Below are 23,564 nucleotides of genomic sequence, written 5' to 3'. Positions count from 1 at the left end.
CTATGGACCACGATCCCAGTGTACTCCTACATAACAGGAAGGAAAAAGAAGAATGAAAAAAAAAAATAAAAAAAAAAAAAAAAAAAAAACAAAAAAAAGAACTGTACCGCGTCTTCAGATCTGCCGCGCCGTACAAACTGATAACGGGATGGTTGCCTCGATGCCTCCCGGGCCGTGCGAGACGCTCCTTTCGGACCGGCGGGGCGCAGATTTCACCCGCGCTAGCTGCTCTTCACCCGCTTCACCCAGTCCTGCCCGCCTCCCATTGGATCTGCTTGATATACTCCATCCACAAGGCTTCACCACCTTGCTTTCAAGCCGCCAGAGAAGGGAAAGCGTCCTCGTGCGTGGCACAGATAAGACTTTGGTTACACGGCCAAAGACATTCATGCGCTTAAACATGCGGAAATGCTGTGCCTTGAAATGTAGAGTACCACAGTATCAGCGTCGATCGGAAAATCCGCATTGCTAGCTAGGTATCTAAGGCTTAACAGGTAGTTTCATCACACAGACATAATAAACCAAAGATAAAAATAAGCAAAAAAAAATAAAAGCTGAGAAAGGGAACATGGATAGGGATGATATTTTTCATATATATGTCCGAGAGCAATTGGGTATGCAGGTAGTAGAGAAGCAAAAGAGAAAAACACCCATTATATCGTAGATTCGTAGTCTAGAGCACATATCTCAAAAAGAAAATATGATCTGTCCAAGTTACCGCAACTCAATTTCCAATCGGGTAAATCTGCACCTCCAAAACTCCGACCGGGTATCTTGCTTTACACTAAAAGAATGAATGGAACATTCCGTCTTCCCTGCCTGTTACTGCTGCTGAAAATGATAGGTCGGTCCCGTACCTGGGATAAACCCTCCATCGGAAGTTCCCGGATTTCCCTGGCCAGGGGTCGCCGCTGGATATCCCATGCCGCCCGATGCAGGATACGGCATCTCCTGCGCAACGCCGTCCTGAAAAGCACACGGGATGTCCGCCGTAGGGGATGCGTACAGCTGCGGCTGCGGATCGTATAGAGAGTCCAACCCCAGTGTGGAGATGCTCAAGCCGAACGAGGCTGGCGCTAGTGTCCCGTTGTCCTGGTTCCATGCCCGCTGCCTGGGAAACGCGTTGTAAGGTGGGGGATAAGTAACCGAATTCTGATGAACAGGCATGTACCGAGATTGAATGGCTTGGAAAGCAGCTTGACCTGCCATGGCAGAGGACGTTTGTGGATAGTGAGAGATATCGTCGTAAGAATTGGTCAAGTTAGCTTGGTTATATCCAGTCAAGCCATCCGGGACTAGCAGATTGTTGGGACATGCAGGCACATGAGAAACCGCAAAGCCTTCGTTGTTCTGAGAACTGTCATTGTGGGAGGGTACGTGTAAGACGCCGGTTGCCGTCCCCTGCTCAATTTTGATGCTGCTTGAATGTGGCGGCACAGTCAAAGAGGCATTCGATGCTGGTTCTGGGTTCGCTGGAGCAAGCGTGCTCGTCTGGTATTGCGCGGTGCTTGCTTGCTCGACTGGGCTGATCACCGTATCGGCGGAGACCTGCCTCTTTTTCACAAGATCCAGCACAGGCATGGAAATCTGCTCCATATGCTTTGCCAGATGGACCGTGAGCTTTTTCCAGCTGCTGCAGACATTGCCACAGAATCGACACGGTTCGTCCTTGGGCTGCTTGTGGGTACCGTGGCGGCACTCTTCAACCAACTTCCACACTAGCTCAACATCCTGTTCGTGTTGATATTGCTCCCACGTCTCGGCGTTGCCCGGGTTTAGGCTAAGCGCGCTCTTCCCTGAAGTCTTTCCCTTCATTTTCTTGACTTTAGGCTCGGGCATCTTATGCTCCCTCACAAGATGCTGAACAAAGTTATCCTTGCGGTAGCAGGTATGACGACAGTCTGGGATATTGCAAGTCCACCACTCCAGTTGGCGATGCCGCTCATTTTCATGCCTAACCCAGTCGGCCTTGCGCTTGAACGACTTGGGCTCCGTGCACTGGGGGAAGGTACAGGTGAATGGCAGGACATCCTCATGGACATGCTTTGTCCAGTCGGATGGCTTTTGGAACTTCTTGACTTTGAAGCACAAAATGCACTCGAATTCAGCTGGCAACCGCTTAACAGGGGGCATGGGTACCCCTGGAGGGAATTGAGCTGCCGTGACCGCACCTTCTCCGAATGCACTGGACTCATCGTCGCTGTCTTCGTTTCCAGGTATCTGGAACAGAGCGTAGGTAGCGTCCGGATCCCGCGGACTGGTCCGAGGAGGCAGCAAAGTTGCCTCACCGCCCTGGGCAAAGCAATGCTTGCCAGCACCGCACTTGTGTTGGCTAACGGCACGGACGTGGTTGGCCTTACATTCAACTAGCTTCCTGTATCGACGGATCTGTTCATGAGCGAAACGGTGAACCAAAGCGGGATGAAGCCGTGGGTTGAGCTGGGTGACTTGATTCTTGAAGCCCTCCAATGTGGGTATAGGCGGTTGTAACAGAGCTGGAAACTCCATCACCACACCCTTTTCGTCCGTAGCTTTATCATCCTCATCCTCATCCTCGTCATCATCGTCATCCTCCTCCTGTCCTTTCGAGACAACATCCTCGCTTGGGGGTCTCAGGAGCGGAGAAGTGGCGCTAGAGACTTGTGGTCCACCGTGATATGTCGTCAAGCCGAAAAGACTAGGGTTGGAACCCTTCGGGACTTCACTCTTGATCCTGCTACAGCCTTTGGATGGAGCACTTGATGGAATTACAGCCGGGTTCGGGGGCGCCGCTCGGACAGGACCTCCTCTACCGACGGCAGCTATCTGGCCTGTGATTGTCATAATGGCACTGCTTGTGTTCAGAGGTGACGACTTTGGCCTGCCGATACTCAGTTTACGCTGATGTGTAGGCTTCGCATTCGGACGGTTGTCTTTCTTTCTGTCTTTGTCTTTGTCGTTATCCTTGTCGACTGAGTCTGAACTCGACCGTCGCTGACTTAGATCGGACATCTTTCGCTTCAAATTGTTGCTGCTTCTCTTGGACAAAAGTCTTATGAGGCTGCTCCGTCTTTCGTGCTTTTTCTCTTTATTGTCACTGATGGACATGTTTTTGAACGAGCCGTCAGACCCAATAATGCTGTTGACTTCAGATTCACTTAACCTTCGGGTACCCCACGTTGCAGAACGAGATGCATTATCGATACTCTTGGCCCGCTGCAAAAATTTCATAATGGCTGCATTAGAATTGTCTGGTTGCGTCTTCGAATATTGGATGAAAGGGCACCGAGGGGGGTCCCGCCAAGGAAGGGGCCGGAAGAATTGCCCGGGCGATGGTTCTTCATTTTCCGTTTCTGACGGCTCAAGAGCTGAAAGATTCTCGGTAGGTTCAACCCACCACGTAGGATTGGCGTCTCCTGTAGGAGACTCAGATCTACCTTCTATAGATCCTGAACCATCTACCGAGTCCCCATCGTCCCAGTCACTGTCTTCGTGAATCAGAACCCCAGGTCCCGGGATATTCGAATCGTCGAAATATGGTTTCCCAGGTTCGAAGCTGAAATAATCTCCTCGAAGCGACGGGTCTCCAACACTCCTTGCTCTGCGCCTATTCCCTGTTTGGATCGGGGGCAGATCGTCACCTGCCTCACTGTTGGCTGCACTAACTGAAGCGGACCAAGTATGGATGTCCGCATTCTTTTCAGCAAGCTTTCGCTCCTCTTCTAACTGCTCAGGACTCGGGACATATATATCCTCCCTTGACGTAGGCTCAATACCTGCCTGACCACTTGTGGGATTCCGAATCCAGGACCCATCGTCCGCCCGCACAGCGGGAGGAATCGAAACGGTACTGTTTTTGTCTTCCCGATCATCAGATGATTCATATTCATCATCACCGTCGGGCGAAAGATGAGTAGACGGCTGGCTTGCTGGTCGGGCGTGTCTCAGAAATGCGGCATCTCCCGCGGGCGAGTCACCACGACTATAGGTTGAGACTTTAACGATGGGACTCGTAGATCGTCCTGACTCCAGACCAGTATTGACGCTGAGGTTGTCGCTCCCGGGACCGGAAGTCTGTATTGACATATTACCGTGGAGGTGAGCAGGCGTATCAGCCCTAGTCCACCGGCTCTCCTGGGTTGTCAACTGTGTCTCAACGCCTTTATCAGATGATCGAGAATTTGTAAAGTCGGAGGACGGGCTCGGGTTATTTGTGAGTTGAGGACTGAGTAAATGTGACGACGTTATTGACGTGTCTTGCAAAGAGCGTGTGACATCTCCGAGAGATTCATGCCTCTCCTTTAGCGAAATACTCTCGAGCCTCTGGTGAATGGCGGAGCTAGGACGTTCGTTGTCGAGTTCTGATGTCTCTACAGCATCGAAGAAGAAAGAACCATCGGCGCTGGGGGATGTATGGACGCTGAGATCGCTATAGGGGCTGAGGAAATCCTGGTAGGAGGATGTGGAGGGAGCAAGGGTGTGGCCACGAGGAGAATCAGGATCGAGATGAGAGTGGTCTGATTCACCCATCCAACCGCCATCCGGGCGGATATTTGAAGGTGACTGGAGGCCACGATCCGCCGAACTAGGACTTGTTGACTTCAAGCCGATAGCAGTAGTCTTGAAAGAATGCTCTTCGGGGTCCGACGGAGCAGAAAGGTAAGGGTCTTCGAAACTTTGATCCTTGAAAGCAGCGTGATTTAGAGATTGGTACTGCGCGGAGTCGGGCGTTGGGACAGCCGCGGCTTGCATTTTTCCTCAGAGTCGGAAGTAATAAGTATATACCGGGGGTGGTTTGCTTTGGTGGGTGATGCCTCAGACTCGCACACCGACCGTACTGCACGGCGGAACGCAGCAACTGCTGATGGAGTTGTCAGTACAGAAGCGTGAGCATCCCGAGAGAACTCCGGTCAGCGATACTATTTCGATGCAGGGTAGGAAGGAAATAGAAGACAACACGAAGATTTCAAGATTGCTAGTAAAGGGTAAGCAGGTAGTTGGAAGACGTTGTGGCTTGATAGCCGTTCCAACGGTCAGAAGCAGGGTTCAGCAAATCCCCGCGGTAGATGGAGGGCGAGGATGAGCTGCCAGAGGGGAGCGCGCGGCTGATGAAGGGTTGAGATAAGGGAGAGCAAGACTAGTCGCACGGAGCAATCAAGACGGTATGCAATTCTGCATCGCAAGTCTGTGAGACCGAATGGTGGAAAGGAAGACAAGTCAGTCTGGCCCTTGTGAGTTGGAGAAGGATACGTCTCGTGCAGGGGACCTGCCCCTCGACGAGTCGACCGGCTGGCGCTCCGACGATGCGGCTGATAAGATGAGGATCACGTCGGGCGCATCGTCGCCCAGTGAGAGCAGCACAGCGCAGCGCAGTGGAGAAGACATGGAGTCAGCCTGGGGCTCATTTCAGCCTGGGGCTCATTTCAGCCTTAAGGTCTCCAGGCGGACTCGGGTCCCGCGAGGCTTCGCCAGGGCGAGCAACGTGATGGGCTGGTCATGGAGACGATGGAGACATCGTGCGCTCAGGGTCTGGCCTGGTCTGGCGGGGAGCTTCAGGGGCGCTTAGAGGGAGACCCTCGGGCATGTCAGCAAGACAATCATCCATCTTCTTTCTTTCTATCGGAACGCATCACTCATGCTTACACTGGGTTTGTTGGGGAGGCAGCTGTGGCTGGAAAGCGCCTCTGGTGGTGTAACGCCCGACTCTGCAAGGCAGAAAGCGCCTGGCCAAGACCCTTAAATTGTACAAACCAGGATTATTCCTTGGATGCTCACCTTCCTCTCTCTATGAAGTTTTGTTGAGGTATCCTCGTAGTCTCCAACACACACAACCCCGCCTAATAATTCTCCTTCCCTTCTCTGCGACTATCGGAAATCACTAAACCCCAGCAACCGTCCATCAGGCATACCTTACCTTCCAGAACCAAACCCTCGCAATCGGCACTCAACACAGCAATCCTCCTCTCTCCACACTGACATTTTGTACTACCCACCTAACCCAACGTACCGTAGTACCTACCTAATCCAAGCCTCTGTGGCGCAGGGTTAAAAAAAAACACGAGGTATGTCCGCTGGAACTCCTCATATGCAATTGGACTCGTATCAACAAGAGACTCCGATCACATTACTCGCATTAACCGGCAGGGCTGATTTCGTTTCTTTCACGAGTCAAGGATCGTTCGTGCCTGGCGTGTTTGTGTTGTTGCCTGGTCTCCTTTCTTTCTTTCCCCATGCATGGTATCGTTTCTTCAGTGGTTTGCCTTTTGGAGCATCCGGACGGGGCTTGGCATCATCTAAGGCCACCAACATGTGGCTGTGCTGCTACATACACCTACTTCTACTTCTCAAGTTGACATGTCCGGCTGCTGTTGCCTGCTTTGCTGTTGGTGCATCATTTCGTAAGACCTTTCACATCTATGTTTTAGTTTTGTTTGGTTTGATCTTAAAAAATCCACATACTTAACTTGACTAGGTAGGTATGATACGGCAATGCAGCAAGTAATATCTATCCTCAAGCGATTTGACAACACTTTTAAACCCTTGTGACTTGAATATACTACTGACCAATTTTCTTCCTTTCTGTTAAGTTATCGAGTACAACTCCTTTGTACTGTACAGCACTGTGCCACTGTCCAACGGCCAAAAGATCAAAAGGTCTACAGCGATGGCGCGAACCAAAGCCGACTACGACGACATGGAGCTTACTATGTATTTGCTATAGACATGCGCAGAGAGAGGGCACTAATCCCAAATTATAATTATGGTTGATGAGGTCCTTCTTATATACACACTTGCCTATCAGTAAAAAACCGCATTTACTCCTATCCCTTTGACTCTCTCAGATCAGAGTGATCATATTACATCAACTGCTTCACCCTCGTTACAGGCCCACTATACACCTTCCTCGCATACAGAAAATAATACGACAACGCAAACAGAACCACCCCGCTGAAGATGACAACACTCCAGTTCATCGTCTCGGCATCCACCCGCCTCGTCAGCGGGAAAAAGCTGAACACGTACACGACCAGGAGGAACAGAATCGCGAACGTCTCGACGGCGGCGGACCAGCGGCCCAGGCTCCAGCGCGCGGGCGGCAGCGGCTCGCCCCGCCACCGCTTCAGGCGGAGGCAGCAGGTCGATATGATGTAGGAGGAGAGGAGGGCGGCGACGCCCAGGGACATGATGGCATTGAAGGCAACCGCGGAGCCGATGTTGATGAGGGAGAGGAGGCACACGATGACGAGGCTGGTGCAGAGGGCGTTCAAGGGGACGGTGTAGCGAGGGTTGACCTGTACGGGTAAATCCATTAGCAAAGACCGTAGCTCACTAAAGGAGAAGTCCTTCGCTTCTTACATGCGCCAGGAAAGATGAAAACGGTAGACCGTTGTCACGGGCAAAGGCGTATAGCTGTCGAGACGTCGTCGCTACATTGCTGATCGCAGCGCAGAACTGAAGGATCATGATGATGACCGTCATGCCGGTTGCCGCCCCGACGGAGTTCGTTGCGTTCAAAAACACCTGGATGAACGGGAACCCCGTTTCGATCTCGAGGAGTTTGTCGATGTCACCGAGACAGAAGGCGTACGTTATGAGCATGACGAAGCCCGTAGTGCCATTGAGAATAAGTGTCCAGACCATCCCCAAAGGTAGGACTCGTGATGCATCCTTGATCTCTTCGGCTGTAAGTTGAAAATTGCGATATTAGCACGGAATTGTCACTAAGGATATTTGCTCAGCATACCCATATGAACGGCGGAGTCAGGCCCTACGATGGTTAGAAATTTACTCATATCTAACGAGATAAAGACGAACAGTCGAGGAGGACACACCGATTAGAGCATAGATAGGGGCTACCAGACCGACAAGACAAGCCAACCCATTGTTACCCCATCCTCCTCTATCCTCAATCGAACCAAAAACCTTCGACGGTGGACTAGTCGGAGCCAGTACCCACAAAGGGATGAGGATGGCAAAGAATCCAAAACAGTGAACGATCAAGATGATCCCTTCAATGAGCGGCAGCTTCTGGGCCAGAAATGTATTGAAAATAAAAGCCACTGAAGCCACAGCCATGACAAAGAGGGTACCATGCCATCCCTGGGGAACATAGCTGTCGGGATAGTTGATAGCCAGGATGCCGATCAGCATATTTGCCACGGTGTAGGAGCAACCTGCTATACCCGTATGCCACCCCAGCACACAGACCCAGCCAGTGATGTAGCTCAGGAACTTCTGACAGCTTGGCGGCGCAAACTCGGAAACCCAGTGATATTGTCCACCGGAGGTTGGTGCCCTGTGCCAGAGTCAGAAGAAGTTCCGACACAATGGAAACATCAACTCACATTGAGGCCATCTCCGCCATCGATAATATCACGGCACTAAATCCAACTATTGCTCCTATATACCTACATGGCGAAATGAACGGAATATTTGGATGAATATTAAGGGGCGCTGAGCACCTACGTGTAGATCATTCCAGCCGCACCGCCATCGAGCAAGCCATACTGGCTTCCACTGAAGAAACTCTTAGAGAGATTTAATAGAAAAAAGACTCAGACATGGACACATACAACATCACAGCTTCCCAAGTGCACATGAGGACCGCAGTAAAACCAAGCACGGAAAGGAATCGAAAATTTCGCTATCCCGAGAACGTCGTCAGTAAATGGATATACATCATGCGCCTCTCTCTAAAGGCAGCGAAGTGAAACTCACGTTCAATTCCTGCTCCCTCCCAATCCTCCACATATCCTGTCTATCCTGAAGAGTTCCTTTTTTCTTCCGGACCCTGGCATCTTCGCCCTCTTCCACCGCAGAAGGAGGCCCCACAGTCTCTAGCGCTTTCTCCGGTGCAGACTGGACAGCCATCTTGCTGACTGACTGAGGTTAAACGAACAGTTGCAGAGAAATTAAGACATTGACCCGTGAGATCTGGAGGGACTCCGCGTTGAGTATAAGTACCGTACACTCGAAGTTGCAGGTGTCCGCACGTCAAATCTCATGCGAATGGGGAAAGAAGATGCGGGGAACAAGATGGAAACGCCGCTACTACAGTACATAACAAGGAGCTGTCTTTCTCCCCGACGAGACAGAATTTCCGTCGAATGGCCCATCCTCTTTTCACCGGACATAGGACCCAGAGGTGTGTGCACTAGTTACGGCGCCAAGTGAGACGCATTAGGAGCCGTGTCCTACACGACCATGGACAGACGGTATGCAAAGCAAGCATATTGTACCGAGTCTCCGTGCACAAGCTACCAAATAGGTAACCTTTGAAAAAGTCAGCACAGTCGGTCTAGCCACTTAGATACCTATCGGTGGCCGACAACCAGAACTGCCTCGGAAGATGATTGCGACATCCTGAGTAATAGCTGCAGCTAACGTGCGCTCAAAAAGTTCGCCGGTCTATCACGAGCACCGGTCTCTCCCTGCAGAGATCAACACGCTTTCGTCAAGCTCGAGCGCAATCGAGTGCCACGAGGACAATGCTGGCGAATGGAAAGAGGGGGCGATGGGCGTGCGGTATAGTGCTGCATATCGTCCGGTCAAAGCTCCGGGCCAAAAAAAGAAGCTATATCAGAAGAATTATCTCATTATCGTAAGCTACTAAGGGCGAAAGAGCAGAAGCCTGCGTCGTAGTGGGTATTCGATAGCCCCGCTCGAAGCGTACTGGGTGCTTCAGTAGGTGAGAAGACGATAGCGTCAGCGTAAGAGGCCAGTCGAAGAGATCGCCGCTGCAAGAGAGTGTGCTGCAGGTTGACATCGTTGGACAGGGAGGTCGTCGTCTCGCGCCGTCCGAGCATCTGGATGCAGGGATGCGAGCGTCGGCGGTCGAGACCATCAACCCCGCGAGAATGAACATCGATATGGGCACGGATGCGCCGACGATCCCTGTCCTCGCAGCGTCCAGCGGCAATTGTGCGTTCACCGCGCCCCACGTTCGATCGTCAGCTCTTATCCGGGTATGGCGCTCCAGGATGGCCCCGGATGGGGTTGTCATCATACTTATACATACCTCCTGTTATAACACATCCTTTACGAAGATATCCGATGCTGATCGAGGAGACGGCTGGGTTTCAAACGTCCAACAATGCGCAGCCTTCTTCTGAACGATCCAGATCCTCGCCATTCGAGATGTAAACCTCCCAAACTTCATATCGGGAGAGTCTAAACACCTACAGGCTGAAATCTCCTCATCGGAGATTTTCTTTCAGACAATGTCTTACGACGAAGGCCACCGCGCATACATCCTGACCCCAACGGACAGAAGTGGCCTGGTTGTCATCGTCACCACGCTTTTGATGTCATGGATGGTGCTCTGTTTCCTCACACGCCTGTATACCCGTTGGGCAATCAACGGTCCATTCGGTCTGGATGATCTGGCTGCGGGAGTAGGAACGGTAGGGAGTCCGATTGCGCTATATATCCATTTTTGCCCTCTGACTCGAAAATCTCAGGCATTAGGCATATGCCATGTCGGCGCGGTCATGGACTCAGTTTCACATGGATTTGGAAAATCAAAGACATTGCTGGATCCAGTCAGGATATCAAAAGCAGAAAAGGTTCAAACCCACTTTTTACCCGATCTTCTTCTAAAGGTAGTAGTCGTCGCTAACAGAAGTAAATAGGCGATCTATGCAGCCGACATCCTCTTCGTTATCGCACATACCGCCGCCAAGGCTTCCGTCGCCTTTCTCCTGAGGCGACTGGGCCGTGAGAAGAGATACATGAGGCTCTGCGATGGGGTCTTGACCATCATATCACTGTGGGGGTTTGCCTCACTGCTTGCGATCGGTTTGAAGTGCGGACTCAACCACCCGTGGCTGCTAGACGGACAATGCAAGAATGTGGTGAGTATAGCCCTGCGTGTCTATATAGACAAGAGGGTCTCTCGCTGATCCAGCGCGATAGCTCCTCCGATGGCAACTCATCACCGCCTTCGACGTCGTCACCGAAATCGGCTTATTGTCCGTATATGTCTACCTCATCTGGGGCCTCCACATGCGCTGGAAGGGTAAAGTGGTCGTCCTCATTGCATTCGGAAGCCGAGTGCCGTAAGCGTACCATCATTCTTTGAGACGTCCATCACCATCACCACACCATCTAACCCCCCTTTCCTTTTCTATCAGAGTCATCATCGCCGCCATCGCACGGGTCATCTACCTAAAGAGCGCCTTACAAAGTCCGGACCCGCCGCTAAACGGCGTAGACGCGAGTATCAGCACAGAAGTCCTCCTGCAGTACAGCCTGATGGCGGCAACGATCCCTTGCATGAAGCCCTTCGTGATCGCGTTCAACACGGGATGGGGACTGGGGACGAAGGGGAACAGGAATAGTCACCTCAGACAATCGGACAATACCGGCAAAGAAGGCTCGTCGTCGAACAGATCATCGAACCCAGTGCCTTCGACGACGATATCGCCTGCATTCCGGACCGACTTTCATCAACATCAGACCTGCGTTGCCAATGCCACTGCCACCGTCGTTAATGAGCGACCCGACTCGATAGATTCAATCGACAGCCATGAGTCTCAGCGGATGATCATCCGAGAGACGCGCGAATGGGCTGTGGAACATGAGAATATCGAAATGAGACATTATCCTGGAACTCCACGGTAGGATGAATTTCTATGTAGGGCATCACAATGTGGAGCAACTCTCATAGAACACACAACCATACATGTATCTCCACAGGCTTCTCTACTTGTTTGTCTGTTATTAATAATGGACAAATACGGGATTGCCACTGTTATTTGAAACGAATTAAAAATTACAACATAGGTGTCCGATAAATCCATAAGAGTAGAGTAACATATACACACTGGGACTTGCCCGTCGTCAAGTCATAATCTAGATCCTGCCGAAAGTAGAATGAAAAATACTAATTCCGAAATATTAGGAAACTAGAACGAAGAAAATTCGTCAAGAAACGAATGTACATGCAGGCACATTTATCAGTCATAAACAACCAAAAGTGAAAATGAGAAGAGATACAGTCAAGTCATTCTGCCCATGTCCTAACCCGATACACTCATCCGCAATGTAAACACCATGCTATCATACAATCATACAAGTACTCCACAAGCATAGAATACACATTCGGAATGGGAATGCATCAAGACGGAAGCGATAAGAAGGACAACTGACAATGCCGAAATTGGAAGATATTAACATGCATAATATTATCACTGCGAAGTCTCAACAAATCAGTCATAAGTTCAAAGTTTTGTTATTCCGCGTGGCTCGTTAGTCTTCGATTTCGAATCGCGTTCCTCAAGTATAAGGTTTCAAAATGCAACTGCCACATCTCCTATGCAGCTTTCTCAGCTCCTCAATTGGGCCCTGAGCAGTATGCACACAGGCACGGGAAGGCTGCCCATCCAGCGGTGACTTGGGCACGCTCATCTTATAAGCACAATTTGTCATTCTTTCGGTGTGACAGCGGATTTCAGACGATAATAGCACTCTCTTCAGTTTCCTGTGTCCGGATGTCTTTCCAATCTGGCCCAGCCTGGGGCTGCGTGTCTTTGCACTTTCTGGGGGATGGCACCCCATTCGAGTAAATCGAGCCCCTTGAGCTGGCGCGAGATCCGACAACTGGTGAATCTGAGCCCTTGCCAGCAATTTCATCCACTCGAGCAAGGATTACCGGCGAATCTGAATACAGGACAGTTCCAGGACTGTATACGCACGGGTTACGCTTGTCTTTGTCGTCCACAAAATCTTCGTGGGCAGCTTCTCGGAAGATCCGTGGGAAGATCCGGAGTATAACATGACGCCCATGGTCACCTCTCCGGCTAGGTGATGGTTCTCTTTCAGATGGATACTCCTCCCATTCCTTGTTAGAGACATCCTCAGCTGCGGGTGCGGGAAGCATCGCGAGTATTAGCTCCCGCTCGACGCGTGCGTGCCTCCACGTTTCAGCAGCCAGCTTGACAATCTTCCTGACTCCTGTCAACAAAGCGTCCAACTGCTTTGGATCGGCAAAGTGTCTAATTTGCTCGATAATCTCGTCAACAACCACTGCCGCAACGACATTTATTGATTGCCTGGCATCTGAAGTTGTATATGCAGCCTTCAGCGTTAGCTGTCTCCAAATTGCCTCGCGCCTGATAGATTTGCGTCGGATATCTAGCGAGAGCATCTGGAAGAAGGTATCTGCCTTGTCATATCGTTTGCCCAGAGTGAATATGAACGGTTGGAATACGCGGTACGTCAGTGTTTTTGAGACGACGTGCTGTACATAGGCCGAGCGCAGCTCGTGCGATGCTGGAGTATTGTCCAAGAATGGAGGAATTTCCGCAGGTATCTTTGCCAGGACATCCTTCGGCGGGTCAATTGGGAGATATGCAAAGTATTCCTTTGACAGGTCGACGATAAGACGTGATAACTGAGCGAAGCAGTCCAAACTAGAATTTCAAAAGAAATTAAATCAGAAGATGTACTTTCACTGTCTCTTTATCGACATGGATGTATGCTTTATTGGAAAACCATGAACGAGTGTAAATCCGCCGAGTATATAGCGGCAAAAATCATGATATCCTCAGAAATGAGTCAAAAAGACAAAAACTCTTACACAGAGGAGTCCCGTGGATAAAATGGAATTAGAATACAAATATGGCAGGTAACAATAAATGTCGTAAAAAATAGTAATACAAATATAAGCGGTAAATAAAGGAAATTCGTAAACATCGTGAAAGACGGCCAGTAATAGGCTCTTAATCGTTCCAGACAACTTACAAGAATGTGTCGCCTTTGGTATTTTTCAGATCGGTCACCTCTCCCAGACTGTGCAATGTCTTTTTGAGTCTCTCACGATCTTTATCCATACTCTCCATAGTCGAGCGCATTTCGTCAAATACGCCCTGAATTCGTTTCCCCTGAGCCTCTTTCTCCTTCTCGAAATTGGTGAGTCCTTCTGTTTTCAGCAAGAGTTGGTTTTCGAGATTCGCGCGGTTATCGGCCCAATTCCGTTCCTTCTCGCTGCAATCGGCCTCCAAGGCTGCTATCTTCTCGTCCGACTCTTTTTGCTTGGCAGCGAGCTCCTCCTTGTGAGCGTTCCGAAGGCTATCAAGTTCCTCTGCATGCATTTGGCGAGCCTCTTCTAGCTCTTTTTCTTTGTTTTCCAGCGCATTCTGTGTCAACTCAAGATCAGCTTTGGTGGTATCGAGCTCTGTCTTGGTAGAACTGAGTTCTGTCTTGGTCGAGTCAAGATCAGCTTTTGTGGAGTTGAGCTGCGCCCTGGTAGAATCGAGGTCTGACTTGGTCGAGTTGAGATCAGCCTTCGTAGAGTCAAGATCTGCTTTAGTGGAATCAAGGTCTGTCTTAGTCGAGTCGAGGTCTGCTTTGGTGGAAACGAGTTCTGTCTGGATCGAGGCGAGCCCAGCCTTTTTGGAGTCGAGGTCAGCCGTGGTAGTATCAAGGCGGACATTTGTATCGTGGAGTTCCTTCTGAGTGGCTTCCAGATCCTTCGCCTTCGAGTCGAGCTCCGATTGCTTCTCGTTCAGGGCGTTTTCATTCTCGGCCCGCAGCGTACGTTTCTGCTGCTCAAAGTCATCTAGAAGCTCTCTCTCGCGAGCCTCCAAGGTTTCAGCCGCTGCTCTCTCGTCTTCACTCCTGACCCGTTCGAACAGCTCAGTAAGCTCGCGCTCCTGCGCTGCAAGAGCAGCTTTTTCGCATTCCTTCTTCTCCAGCTCCTTTTCATGTGCGATTTTCGCATCCTGAATGCTGCTGTGCAACTTATCAATCTCCTCCTCGAGTTGTGTCCTAGACTGCGAAAGCTCGCTATTGGTTTTCTGGGAAGCGGCCAAGGTATTGTCGAGATCTCTGTTCTTCCCTTGAAGGTTTTTGATTTCCGACTTAAGTTCGTTGACGTTCTTTTTCCACCTCGAACATTCCTCGGCATTTTCATTGGCAACTTTCCTGATCTGGGCTTGTAATGCTTCAATATAGAAATCCTTATGCATCAAAGCTTGCTCGTGCTCAGATTCCATCTGTTTGATCTCCGCTTCTCGTACGGATAGCTTGTCTCGCGTCTCTCTGTGGGCGTGTAGCAGTCGATTAAGATCGGGGATGACATTTGAAATTCGCGTTAGGAGCTGGAGAGGCTCATGTTCATCGTGGCCCAGGTTAAGAGCCCCATTTTGATCGAACAATCCGCCACTGCTTTTCAACGACGGCTCTCTCACAGGCTGGTAGGGTGAGCCAAAGTATGAAGAACCAAAACTCCGACCGGAGGACGCTGTGCTTCCCACACGTTGGTGATACGGCCTGTAATGAGTACTAGCCGACATGGCAGGAGAGCGAAGGGCAGTCGCAAAACTTGGAAGTGTCAACGGATCTACGCTCGCTGGAGTTGCTATTGTGACATCTGGGGCTGTTACGCTCCCAAAGCCCGGCATGTAGGTGTGCACAAATGGGCTGCTAACCTTGCCCTGATGTTGTGAGTATGCAGCACACGTCGGCGAGCTAGGGTAAGAGGGACGAGGCTGTAGGGCCGGACTGGTTGCCATCGGAGGTTCAACCAAGGGAGGTGATGTCAGAGGTATATAGGCTGAGTGCGTAGGGTATGCTGATCTCCAGGGGTTCGGAGCAGCAGTGGTTGACACCCTATTTGTGTCCTCGACGTTGATGTTCTTATGCAGTCCATTCGAATACACCCCGTTAGAACGATTACCGACAGATGTGCCGTTGGTCACGCGTGGTGCTGGAGACGCTTCCTTTTGGAGTTCTGACAGCAGCTCTTCGGGAGCCTTTCGTGGTGCTTGCACAGGAGGCGCTGGCGATGTTTCCTCAGAGATCTCGTGATGTACTTCACGCGGTTCTGCTGGTGCTTCTTCCTGAGTTTTCGTTGGTACTGGTTTGGGGGTCTCTTGAGGCACCTCTCCCTGAGGCTCTGCCGGTGCTGGTTCAGAGATTTTTTGAGGCGCTTCTTCAGTTTTTTGTTCCTGGGGCTCTTGTAGCGTTTGTTCAGGTGTCTTCTTAGGTGCTTCTTCCTCCGGCTCTGCTGCCGCTGGCTCGAAGGTCTCTTGGGGAGCTTCTTTCTGAGACTCTACTGATGCTGATTCGGAGATCTTTTGAGATGCATCTTCTTTGGGCTCTTCGGGCGCTTGTCGAGTAATCTCTTGAGGTGCTCCTTCCTGGGGCTCTGCTGGTGCTGGCTTAGCAGTCTCTTGAGGAACTTCTGCCTGAGGCTGCTCTGGTGCTGGTTCAGAAATACCTTGGGGAGGCTCTTCCTTAGGCACCTCTGGTGTTGGTTGCGCAGTCTCTTGAGGCGCTTCTGTCGGACGATGCTCTTGTGCTAATTCAGCGGTCTCTTGGGGTGCTTGTTCCTGAGGCTCAGTTGGCACTGGCTCAGGGGTTTCCTGAGGCACTCCTTGAGGCTTTGATACTGCCTCCGCAGGGAGCTCTTGTGACGCTTCGGCGTTTTGTTGAAGAGCTTCCCCCTGGGGCTCTGGCGTCTCTTCTACAGTTCGCTCTTGGGATTCGGGTGCTACTGTTTCCTGAGATTCATGCTGTGCGACTTCTTCAGATTCCGGTGGTGCACTCTCTTTAACCTCAGGCGGTGCGGCTTCTTGAGCCTCTGCTGGCACGGTCTCTTGAGATTCTGTTGGTGTTGCTTCCTGAGGCTCCGATGGTGAACCTGCTCGAGGTTCTAGCGAAGCTTCATTTGGGGGCTCAGGAGGTGTCTCTTCTCGGGGTAAATAGGTCGCTGGTGGGGCATCTTCAGTGTTTTTCGCTTCACTCTCCACAAATGGCTGCTGAGGGGAATCCAGTTTGGATGGGTTCTGAGGCGGAGAGCGGTCCTCGTTTAAGCTCTCAACGGTGATGGGCGGTGCTGGAGTTCTCGAGTCGTCGACCGGTGATGCAGGCTCAACAGGAACTTTTTGCTCTGGCGGTTGTGGCTCTTGTGGTTGTGGACCTAGGGGTGCAGGAGTCTTTGGTTCATTTGTGTTCTTTGCTGCCTTCTTCTTCGACTTGTTGTTCTTTTTTGGTGGCATTGTGATGGAAAGATATGGAACACTGTCGTGCAGATAGTACTACCTAGTATTTGCAAACGTGTTTCCAATGAGCAGAGTACTATGGTGTCACAGCAAGGCGCAAAGAGTGAACAGTCAGGTATCCGTCCTTTCAATAGGGCACTTGCAAGCATTCCATGCGACAACAAGCTGTCATAGGGCGTCGACCTGGCTGGATCACAAACGCCAGAGGAAACGAGGGACACTTGATTGACAGATGACTGGAACGAAGGCGGGGGATGAGTTCGGAGTGGTTCTTGGTCTCAATGCTCCGAAGAGAGGCCGCGAATAAATGGAGTACACGGAGACAGAAGCAGGGGAGCTCAGGAGTCTAAAGGCAGGTAGACAATTCAGGCAGCATAAGACGTCAACTCGTGAAAGATAGGCCAGACTGCTGTAGACGGAGAGCCAGACAAAAGAGGCTGGCAGGAGGGAAGGGCCAGCTGATATCCCATTCCCGGAAACCTGAGGCGACCCTGTAATTCCCAGAGCAATGCGTACTTTTTACGCAGACGCATGGTCGCTCGATGAGGCAGGAACCTCAGAAGAGCAAACCAGCAGGTCTGCCTGCGTCTTCCCACGGTGGAATTGACGGATAACATGGCGAAACTCAGGCAGTATGCGGCCAAAAAAATGCAGGCCAGAATTCAACTCAGGCGCAAAGACAAAGCTAAAGGGGCGAATATTTCATAGTTCATTGGGCATCATCGGTTGCTCGCTGCGGCGCTGCCTGGCTGCCCCAGGAGCTCCTTAGATTAGCAATAGATTGTAGGAGAACGCATGGTGGGGTGGCGACACCAGCATTATGCAGTTTACCAGTGTCGTGCAGCTTGATTGCTATGACATGTTTCTTTGTTGTCCAAACGATATCGATTGAGTGCATGAAGCGCGTTCTGGAGAGCCCAATTGACGAGGCTCGGATGGGGAAGCCTTGGGGCCGGAGAGCAAATAGGCGGAAACCCACAAAGGATCCGAGTTCACGGGCGGCCCCAGAGCGCGCGGTCCGGGCCGGATTGGAGCCATCTCAGCACGCAGGGGTGCGTATAGCTTCATGCTGCCGCGCAATTTAATCGACACACATCAAGACACTAAACAACAGTGTTCACCGATTATCAGAACGGTGGAGTTTTTGTTTTTTTTCTTCTTGGGGAGAGTGGAGATTGGATCAGCATTAGCGGAAAAGTCAAAGCGAACGTCGTCCAGGCACTGCTGCCCTAGGCCCGATCAATATTATCACGTGATTTTACCCCGACCGCCTCCCCCCGGACCCCGGACGACCTCCACCATCCGACATCCCTCTCTCTCTCACATCGCCAATTGTCCACGCCCACCATGTTTCTCGCAAGGCGATCGGTGGCTCCTGTGCGGCAGCTGCTGCGCCGTCAGCAGCCTAGTCGCTTCGACTCACATGCTGCTCATGCAGACCATCACCATACTGCCCCCGTGAGCGAGTCCTACGGAGTAAGTTACCCCCTCTCTCCGAATTGCCTAATTGGGCAACAAAGGGGTGTCAACCCTCAACGTACGATATTTGATACTGATACTGTTCTATGTTCCTGCATTACGCAGCCCGGCTTCTATGTCTCAGTCTTCACTCTGACCGCGGGTTTCGTCCTGTACCGCCTGCACAAGTCCACCGAGGAATCAGGCTCCCAGTCCTGGATCTCCAGCCTGATCAACAAGTGGACTCCGTCGGAAAAGCTGTTCGAACAGAGAAATGCGATCCGAACTGTGGCAATGGAGAAGGCGGCTCATGACCGTCACTTGTTCCAGGCCCAGGGCCCCAGGGAGTACATCGAGCTGAGGCACCCCGAGTATGTTGATGATTTATTTACCTTGGCCGCCAGTGCCAGTTGCGCGCGGCAAACAACTTTTTTTATGATCCACAAAGAACAGGATGGAGATTGACTATGGTGCTTTCTCATAGGGTCTTCAACACGGGTTCCCCGTACAATGTGGCCGCTGGGTCCTCAGCGGACCTCTCCGCCGTCGCCGCCCACTATGAGCGCAAGAACAGGGAGATTGAAGAAGCCCGTGTCGCCCGGATGCAGGATGGCAAGGTTGTCTCCATCTACAATTAGAGTAGTCGCCAATTTCCTGCGAGTTGCTGGTTCAACGATGAACGTGCGGGGTGGGGAAGAGGTGTCCTGTACATACACAGCGGCAGAGGTTTCAAGCATTTCTTAAAGGTCTACCGTTCCACGCGCTGTCTCACTACTCGAATGAGTCGTTTTAGTGTTCTCCAATAGCACGTGTCTAGACGCGTCGGTAGCTGCATGGGGAAAATTGTTGTAGGCTCACAGAAGCGTCTGGTTTCAGGGGAGGTTTCACCGGTTGATGAGAGCGGTCGCTTTCTTTCATGACTTTCATTCCGTATACCCCTAGACGGTACTTTCAAAGAATATACAAGTGTTGATTGTGTTGTTCACCTACTGTTCCCCAGTCGCTCGAATCTCCAGGACCACTCGTCCAACCCCCTCGGTTTTGACCTCCATTTTCTGGCGCACGTCCACTTTCTCACCAGCCATCTCGCGCAAAATCGCAAGGAATTCATCCACGCCACCTCCGACCCCGAAATATACCCTCTTAGCGGCCACCAACGCTCTGCTGCTCCTACCTGCTGTCGCACGGAGCAATGCCAATAGCGTCTCCGAGAACGCCTTCAGCGATGAAGGCGAGTAGATAGTCTCACTGGCCAGAATCAAGGCCTTGCATCCCTTATCGGAATTGATAGGATCCCGCGACTGCAGGACAAAGTCCACGAACGGCCGAGACCACGCTCCGGAGACGAACCCGATCGAGATGTCTCGTCGCTCGAGATCCGCTTTGAACGATTCCAGGAGCTGCCGGTCGATGTCTAGTTCCCCTTCGTCCTCTTCTTGGCCCTGGCTCTGGCTCCGGTTCTGTCCCTGCGCCTCCTCGCTCACGGACCCTTCCGAGATCCCAGCTGCTTGGCTCGGGCGTGCGTTGAATTTCCACGTCAGGAGAATATTTGGGAGGGTGACCAGACGCAGCACGATAGAGTTGTAGTCCGCAAAGGTAAAGTGATATCTCCTCCGAGACGGTGTCGTCGACACCGGACGAGACAGGAGCTGCGCGAAGAGAGCCAGAGATGGCATCGCGGTCCCTGCGCCGAGCTGTTCGCACAAAGATAAATCAGCACGGTCAATGATCATATCACACAAAAGAACCCTCTCAGATTCTCAGAAGGGTCAACCAGTACAACCCACCTCTATGACATGCACATCATGGCTTTCGCCGGCATCATTTCCCAGACCCAAGACGTCAGCCCGTTCCTCCTCGGACACCACCAACTTGGCCAGATCAATCGCACATTCCCACGTCTTGAACCCTCCCTCGTAGAAGTTGGGCTTGATATCACCCTTCTCCAGGCCCGAGATCAGCTCCTCGCTGTCGTTCTCGTCCTCGGCCATCAGCTGCGTGCGGATGTCGAAGACTTCCCGGCGGCCGAGGGTGATGATGGTCGTGCTGGCGCTCGTGCCATCCTGTGGTGGTGGTGAGGAGGGGATGGAGAGTTTGTTGTATGATATTTGCGAGGGGAGGGTTTTTATCTGGTGAGGTTGGTTAGAGAGCGAGTACAAATTAATAATAACTGGGTTCGTTTCGACAGGTGAAAGCAGCAGATAAATACGAATCATAGGATGTTGAAAAACTCATCTCATCATCTTAATCAATGATATATTATACCCAATCCCTTTTCTTTGTTCAAACATCCCGCAAACGTAGAGCAATGCCAGCAAAAAGAAAAAAGAAACCCAACTTGCAAACAGAAAAACCATCATACGATACAAAAAAAGACAAAACCAAACAAAAAATAAATAAAATCAACAAATACATAAAAAAAGAAAAAGAGAGAGAGAAAAGTAAACAAACCTACCCACTCCTCAACATCATGCCTCTCCGGCCGCACCAATTCCGGCAAAGCAGACGCGGACTCTTGCTGGGCACTCACACCCTGCGTCTGCGTCGACTCCACAACATCGTTGATCTCCGACTCATCCACATCGATATCATCGCCCGAGAAACCGAAACTGAATGTGGATGTCATTTCCCCCCCTTTTTTCTTCCTTTTCTTTTCTTGCAGACGGTCGGATGAACGTCTCTCTTCGTTCCCTCCACCAATTTAGGCAGGTATATACCTATAGAACGCGAGAAATGGGGAAGAAAAAGAGACTCATAGAAACAACGGTATCTCTCAGAGAAATATGATCACACCGATTGTGACCGTCCAGGAAGTAGGTAGGTACTGTACAAAAGGCGAATCCGAAGTCTAGAATTCAACCGCGGGTTCGCATATGTATAAAAAAATGAAAATCAAACTTCCGATAAAAAAAGAAAAAAAAATTCCAGAAACTCAATCAATAAGATTGTATGAGGGAACCTATGATCACCTGTCCCCGCCTTGGTTCTAGATCCTCGCGTTCGGGATAACTTTCGATCCAAAAATCTGTGCCTGGAGTTCGAGGGCACACACATAGTGATGACTAAGCAGACCGGAATCAGTAAAATTTACAATCTACAGTACAACTCCCATACATGAACAAATGGCTGAGCAAAATTGTTACACATTATGAATTAAAATGCTGATCAAGTTAATTGTTGAAATGGAAAAGAGATCTATGCCGATACCATCTAGCTTCCTGCTTTACTAATCGTTCATTCTGACCTATGGGTTCAAAGCCATCATCATCTCTTTCCCCGAATTATCTCGCAATCATCACATCGACTGGCCGACGAACCGTCTAACAGACAGACAGTATCTACAGTACAGATAAAAATAGAAAATAAAAAAATCCATAAAGCTCAGTACCACTTTCGTCCCACTGAAGGCCTGGTTTAATCCGTCAAACTCCGCCGTAAAACGCAAAAAGGCTGAAACATCATCATGCACCATTCGTGATCGCTGCGGCATCATCAGGCTTGGCCGATTTCTCAAGAGCCTGAAGAACATCCACTTTGAGATCCTCTGTGTCCTCGATTCCGCAGCTCATGCGGACCAGGTCGTCGAACACGCCAGCCGCCTCGCGCTGCTCCTTCGGTATCCCCGCATGCGTCATGCTAGAAGGCACCTCGACGAGACTCTCGACGCCGCCCAGGCTCTCGGCGAGCGTGAAGATGCGGGTGCTCCGGCAGAACCGTTCCGCGGCTTCCTTGCCGCCCTTGATGCGGAAGCTGAGCATCCCACCGCCCATGCCGTCGCGGTGCTGCTTGATTGCGATTTCGCGCTGAGGGTGCGATTTAAGTCCCGGATAATTAACCGATATGACGAGAGGGGATTCTTCAAGGGTTTGTGCAACAGTGGTAGCATTCTTCGTCGCCTCGCGGGCGCGCAGATGCAGCGTCTTCAGGCCACGATGGGCGAGCCAGCAGTCGAACGGGGAGGGTACGGCGCCGATGGCATTCTGAAGGAAGCTGAGGCGCTCCTTGAGCTCATCGCAATTGAAGGCTGCGACACCCATCAGGACGTCCTGGACATAGTTAGCGTATTGTTCATAAGAAGTTGTATGAGCGTCCACGACGTACGGAATGGCCATTGATATATTTCGTGACAGAGTGGACGACAATATCTGCGCCATGGTCCAGCGGGTTTTGGATATACGGGCTCAGGAAGGTGTTGTCCACTACAACCTTGATCCCATGCTGGTGCGCGACCGTCGCGACTTTCCTGATATCGACCAGTCCCAGGGTCGGGTTCGATGGGCTCTCGATCCATATCAACTTGGTTTCGTTTGGTCTGATCAGATTTTCCACATGGAGCTCGATGCACGGGGTGAAAGTGACCTGGACGCCATGTGCCGAAGCGACCTTGGTGAAGTACCTGTGTGTCCCGCCGTAGACGTCTGAAACAGAGACAACATGCGATCCAGAGGCAAGCGATTGGAGGATGGTGGCTGTGGTTGCGGAGCCGGAGGAGAAGGCGAGCGCGTACCGGGCATGCTCGAGCGCTGCTACCGCCTCTTCGAAGTTATCTCTGATGAACAGATCAGCGATCAATTCCATTGTCATTTAGAATGTGATTTTACCAACCGATTTGGATTCGCGCTCCGGGTATACTCGTAAAGTCCGACTGGTTTCCCGACATCCGTCTGTGCGTATGTAGTCGAGAGTGATATCTGGGTACGTTAACATATAAGCTTCGTCATTGAGCAATCAGCCACCCAGGGACCAGTAAGAGGTACTCACGGGCGCAATGACAGCTCCAGTGGATGGGTCATGGTGTGCTCCAGAATGGACAGCCAACGTCCCAAATCTGTGTTCTGGCGATGGGATTCGTGGCGGTGTCTCGATCGAGTTGCCGTCCACTAGAGGTTGCAGAGAAGGATTGGAGGGGCCAGTCATCTTCCAACCGTCTGCACGTCACACGAACGTGAACCTGTCACCGCAGATATAAAAGATCAAAGAAGTGTTAACAGTAAACCAGAGATCGCGAAGGGGAAATATGATCGATCTCAAGTCTATCGAAGGCACAAGGAACTCGAGTCTTGGATCCAGAAGAAACGTGTGACAAGAGGGCACTCGTATTATCAATCGCAATCGCGGCCT

The 23,564-nt window shown here is 51.1% G+C and overlaps 8 protein-coding genes across 8 annotated transcripts; 3 read left to right on the top strand and 5 right to left on the bottom strand.

The window, feature by feature from the left end:
- Window positions 1-822: 822 nt before the first annotated feature.
- VTN00DRAFT_2822 (uncharacterized protein) lies at window positions 823-4,731 on the bottom strand (the record flags this gene model as incomplete). Its single annotated transcript, XM_069429075.1, has 1 exon — window positions 823-4,731. One exon carries the CDS (start codon window positions 4,729-4,731, stop codon window positions 823-825), a length of 3,909 nt encoding a protein of 1,302 aa, XP_069283238.1.
- Window positions 4,732-5,176: 445 nt separating this feature from the next.
- On the top strand, window positions 5,177-5,545 carry VTN00DRAFT_2821 (uncharacterized protein; the record flags this gene model as incomplete). Its single annotated transcript, XM_069429074.1, has 1 exon — window positions 5,177-5,545. The coding sequence occupies one exon, from the start codon at window positions 5,177-5,179 to the stop codon at window positions 5,543-5,545; it is 369 nt and encodes a 122-aa protein (XP_069283237.1).
- Window positions 5,546-6,836: 1,291 nt separating this feature from the next.
- On the bottom strand, window positions 6,837-8,850 carry VTN00DRAFT_2820 (uncharacterized protein; the record flags this gene model as incomplete). The annotated part of the gene is made up of 8 exons (XM_069429073.1): window positions 6,837-7,271; window positions 7,336-7,661; window positions 7,724-7,747; window positions 7,812-8,275; window positions 8,325-8,387; window positions 8,446-8,496; window positions 8,553-8,623; window positions 8,698-8,850. The coding sequence occupies 8 exons, from the start codon at window positions 8,848-8,850 to the stop codon at window positions 6,837-6,839; spliced, it is 1,587 nt and encodes a 528-aa protein (XP_069283236.1).
- A 1,349-nt stretch (window positions 8,851-10,199) lies between these two features.
- Window positions 10,200-11,601, top strand: VTN00DRAFT_2819 (uncharacterized protein; the record flags this gene model as incomplete). The annotated part of the gene is made up of 5 exons (XM_069429071.1): window positions 10,200-10,382; window positions 10,440-10,544; window positions 10,611-10,832; window positions 10,894-11,036; window positions 11,112-11,601. The coding sequence occupies 5 exons, from the start codon at window positions 10,200-10,202 to the stop codon at window positions 11,599-11,601; spliced, it is 1,143 nt and encodes a 380-aa protein (XP_069283235.1).
- Window positions 11,602-12,430: 829 nt separating this feature from the next.
- On the bottom strand, window positions 12,431-16,982 carry VTN00DRAFT_2818 (uncharacterized protein; the record flags this gene model as incomplete). Its single annotated transcript, XM_069429070.1, has 2 exons — window positions 12,431-13,391; window positions 13,723-16,982. 2 exons carry the CDS (start codon window positions 16,980-16,982, stop codon window positions 12,431-12,433), a joined length of 4,221 nt encoding a protein of 1,406 aa, XP_069283234.1.
- A 1,350-nt stretch (window positions 16,983-18,332) lies between these two features.
- VTN00DRAFT_2817 (uncharacterized protein) lies at window positions 18,333-19,081 on the top strand (the record flags this gene model as incomplete). The annotated part of the gene is made up of 3 exons (XM_069429069.1): window positions 18,333-18,461; window positions 18,570-18,814; window positions 18,928-19,081. The coding sequence occupies 3 exons, from the start codon at window positions 18,333-18,335 to the stop codon at window positions 19,079-19,081; spliced, it is 528 nt and encodes a 175-aa protein (XP_069283233.1).
- Window positions 19,082-19,429: 348 nt separating this feature from the next.
- Window positions 19,430-21,069, bottom strand: VTN00DRAFT_2816 (uncharacterized protein; the record flags this gene model as incomplete). Its single annotated transcript, XM_069429068.1, has 3 exons — window positions 19,430-20,137; window positions 20,231-20,572; window positions 20,899-21,069. The coding sequence occupies 3 exons, from the start codon at window positions 21,067-21,069 to the stop codon at window positions 19,430-19,432; spliced, it is 1,221 nt and encodes a 406-aa protein (XP_069283232.1).
- Window positions 21,070-21,904: 835 nt separating this feature from the next.
- Window positions 21,905-23,360, bottom strand: VTN00DRAFT_2815 (uncharacterized protein; the record flags this gene model as incomplete). The annotated part of the gene is made up of 4 exons (XM_069429067.1): window positions 21,905-22,489; window positions 22,545-22,992; window positions 23,049-23,134; window positions 23,205-23,360. 4 exons carry the CDS (start codon window positions 23,358-23,360, stop codon window positions 21,905-21,907), a joined length of 1,275 nt encoding a protein of 424 aa, XP_069283231.1.
- Window positions 23,361-23,564: the final 204 nt, after the last annotated feature.

This window comes from Thermoascus crustaceus, assembly GCF_041956765.1.
Source record: "Thermoascus crustaceus strain CBS 181.67 unplaced genomic scaffold VTN00scaffold_11, whole genome shotgun sequence".
Lineage (NCBI taxonomy): Eukaryota > Fungi > Ascomycota > Eurotiomycetes > Eurotiales > Thermoascaceae > Thermoascus > Thermoascus crustaceus.
Note: the sequence above shows the minus strand (reverse complement) of the source record. Positions and strands in the feature narration are given on the sequence as shown.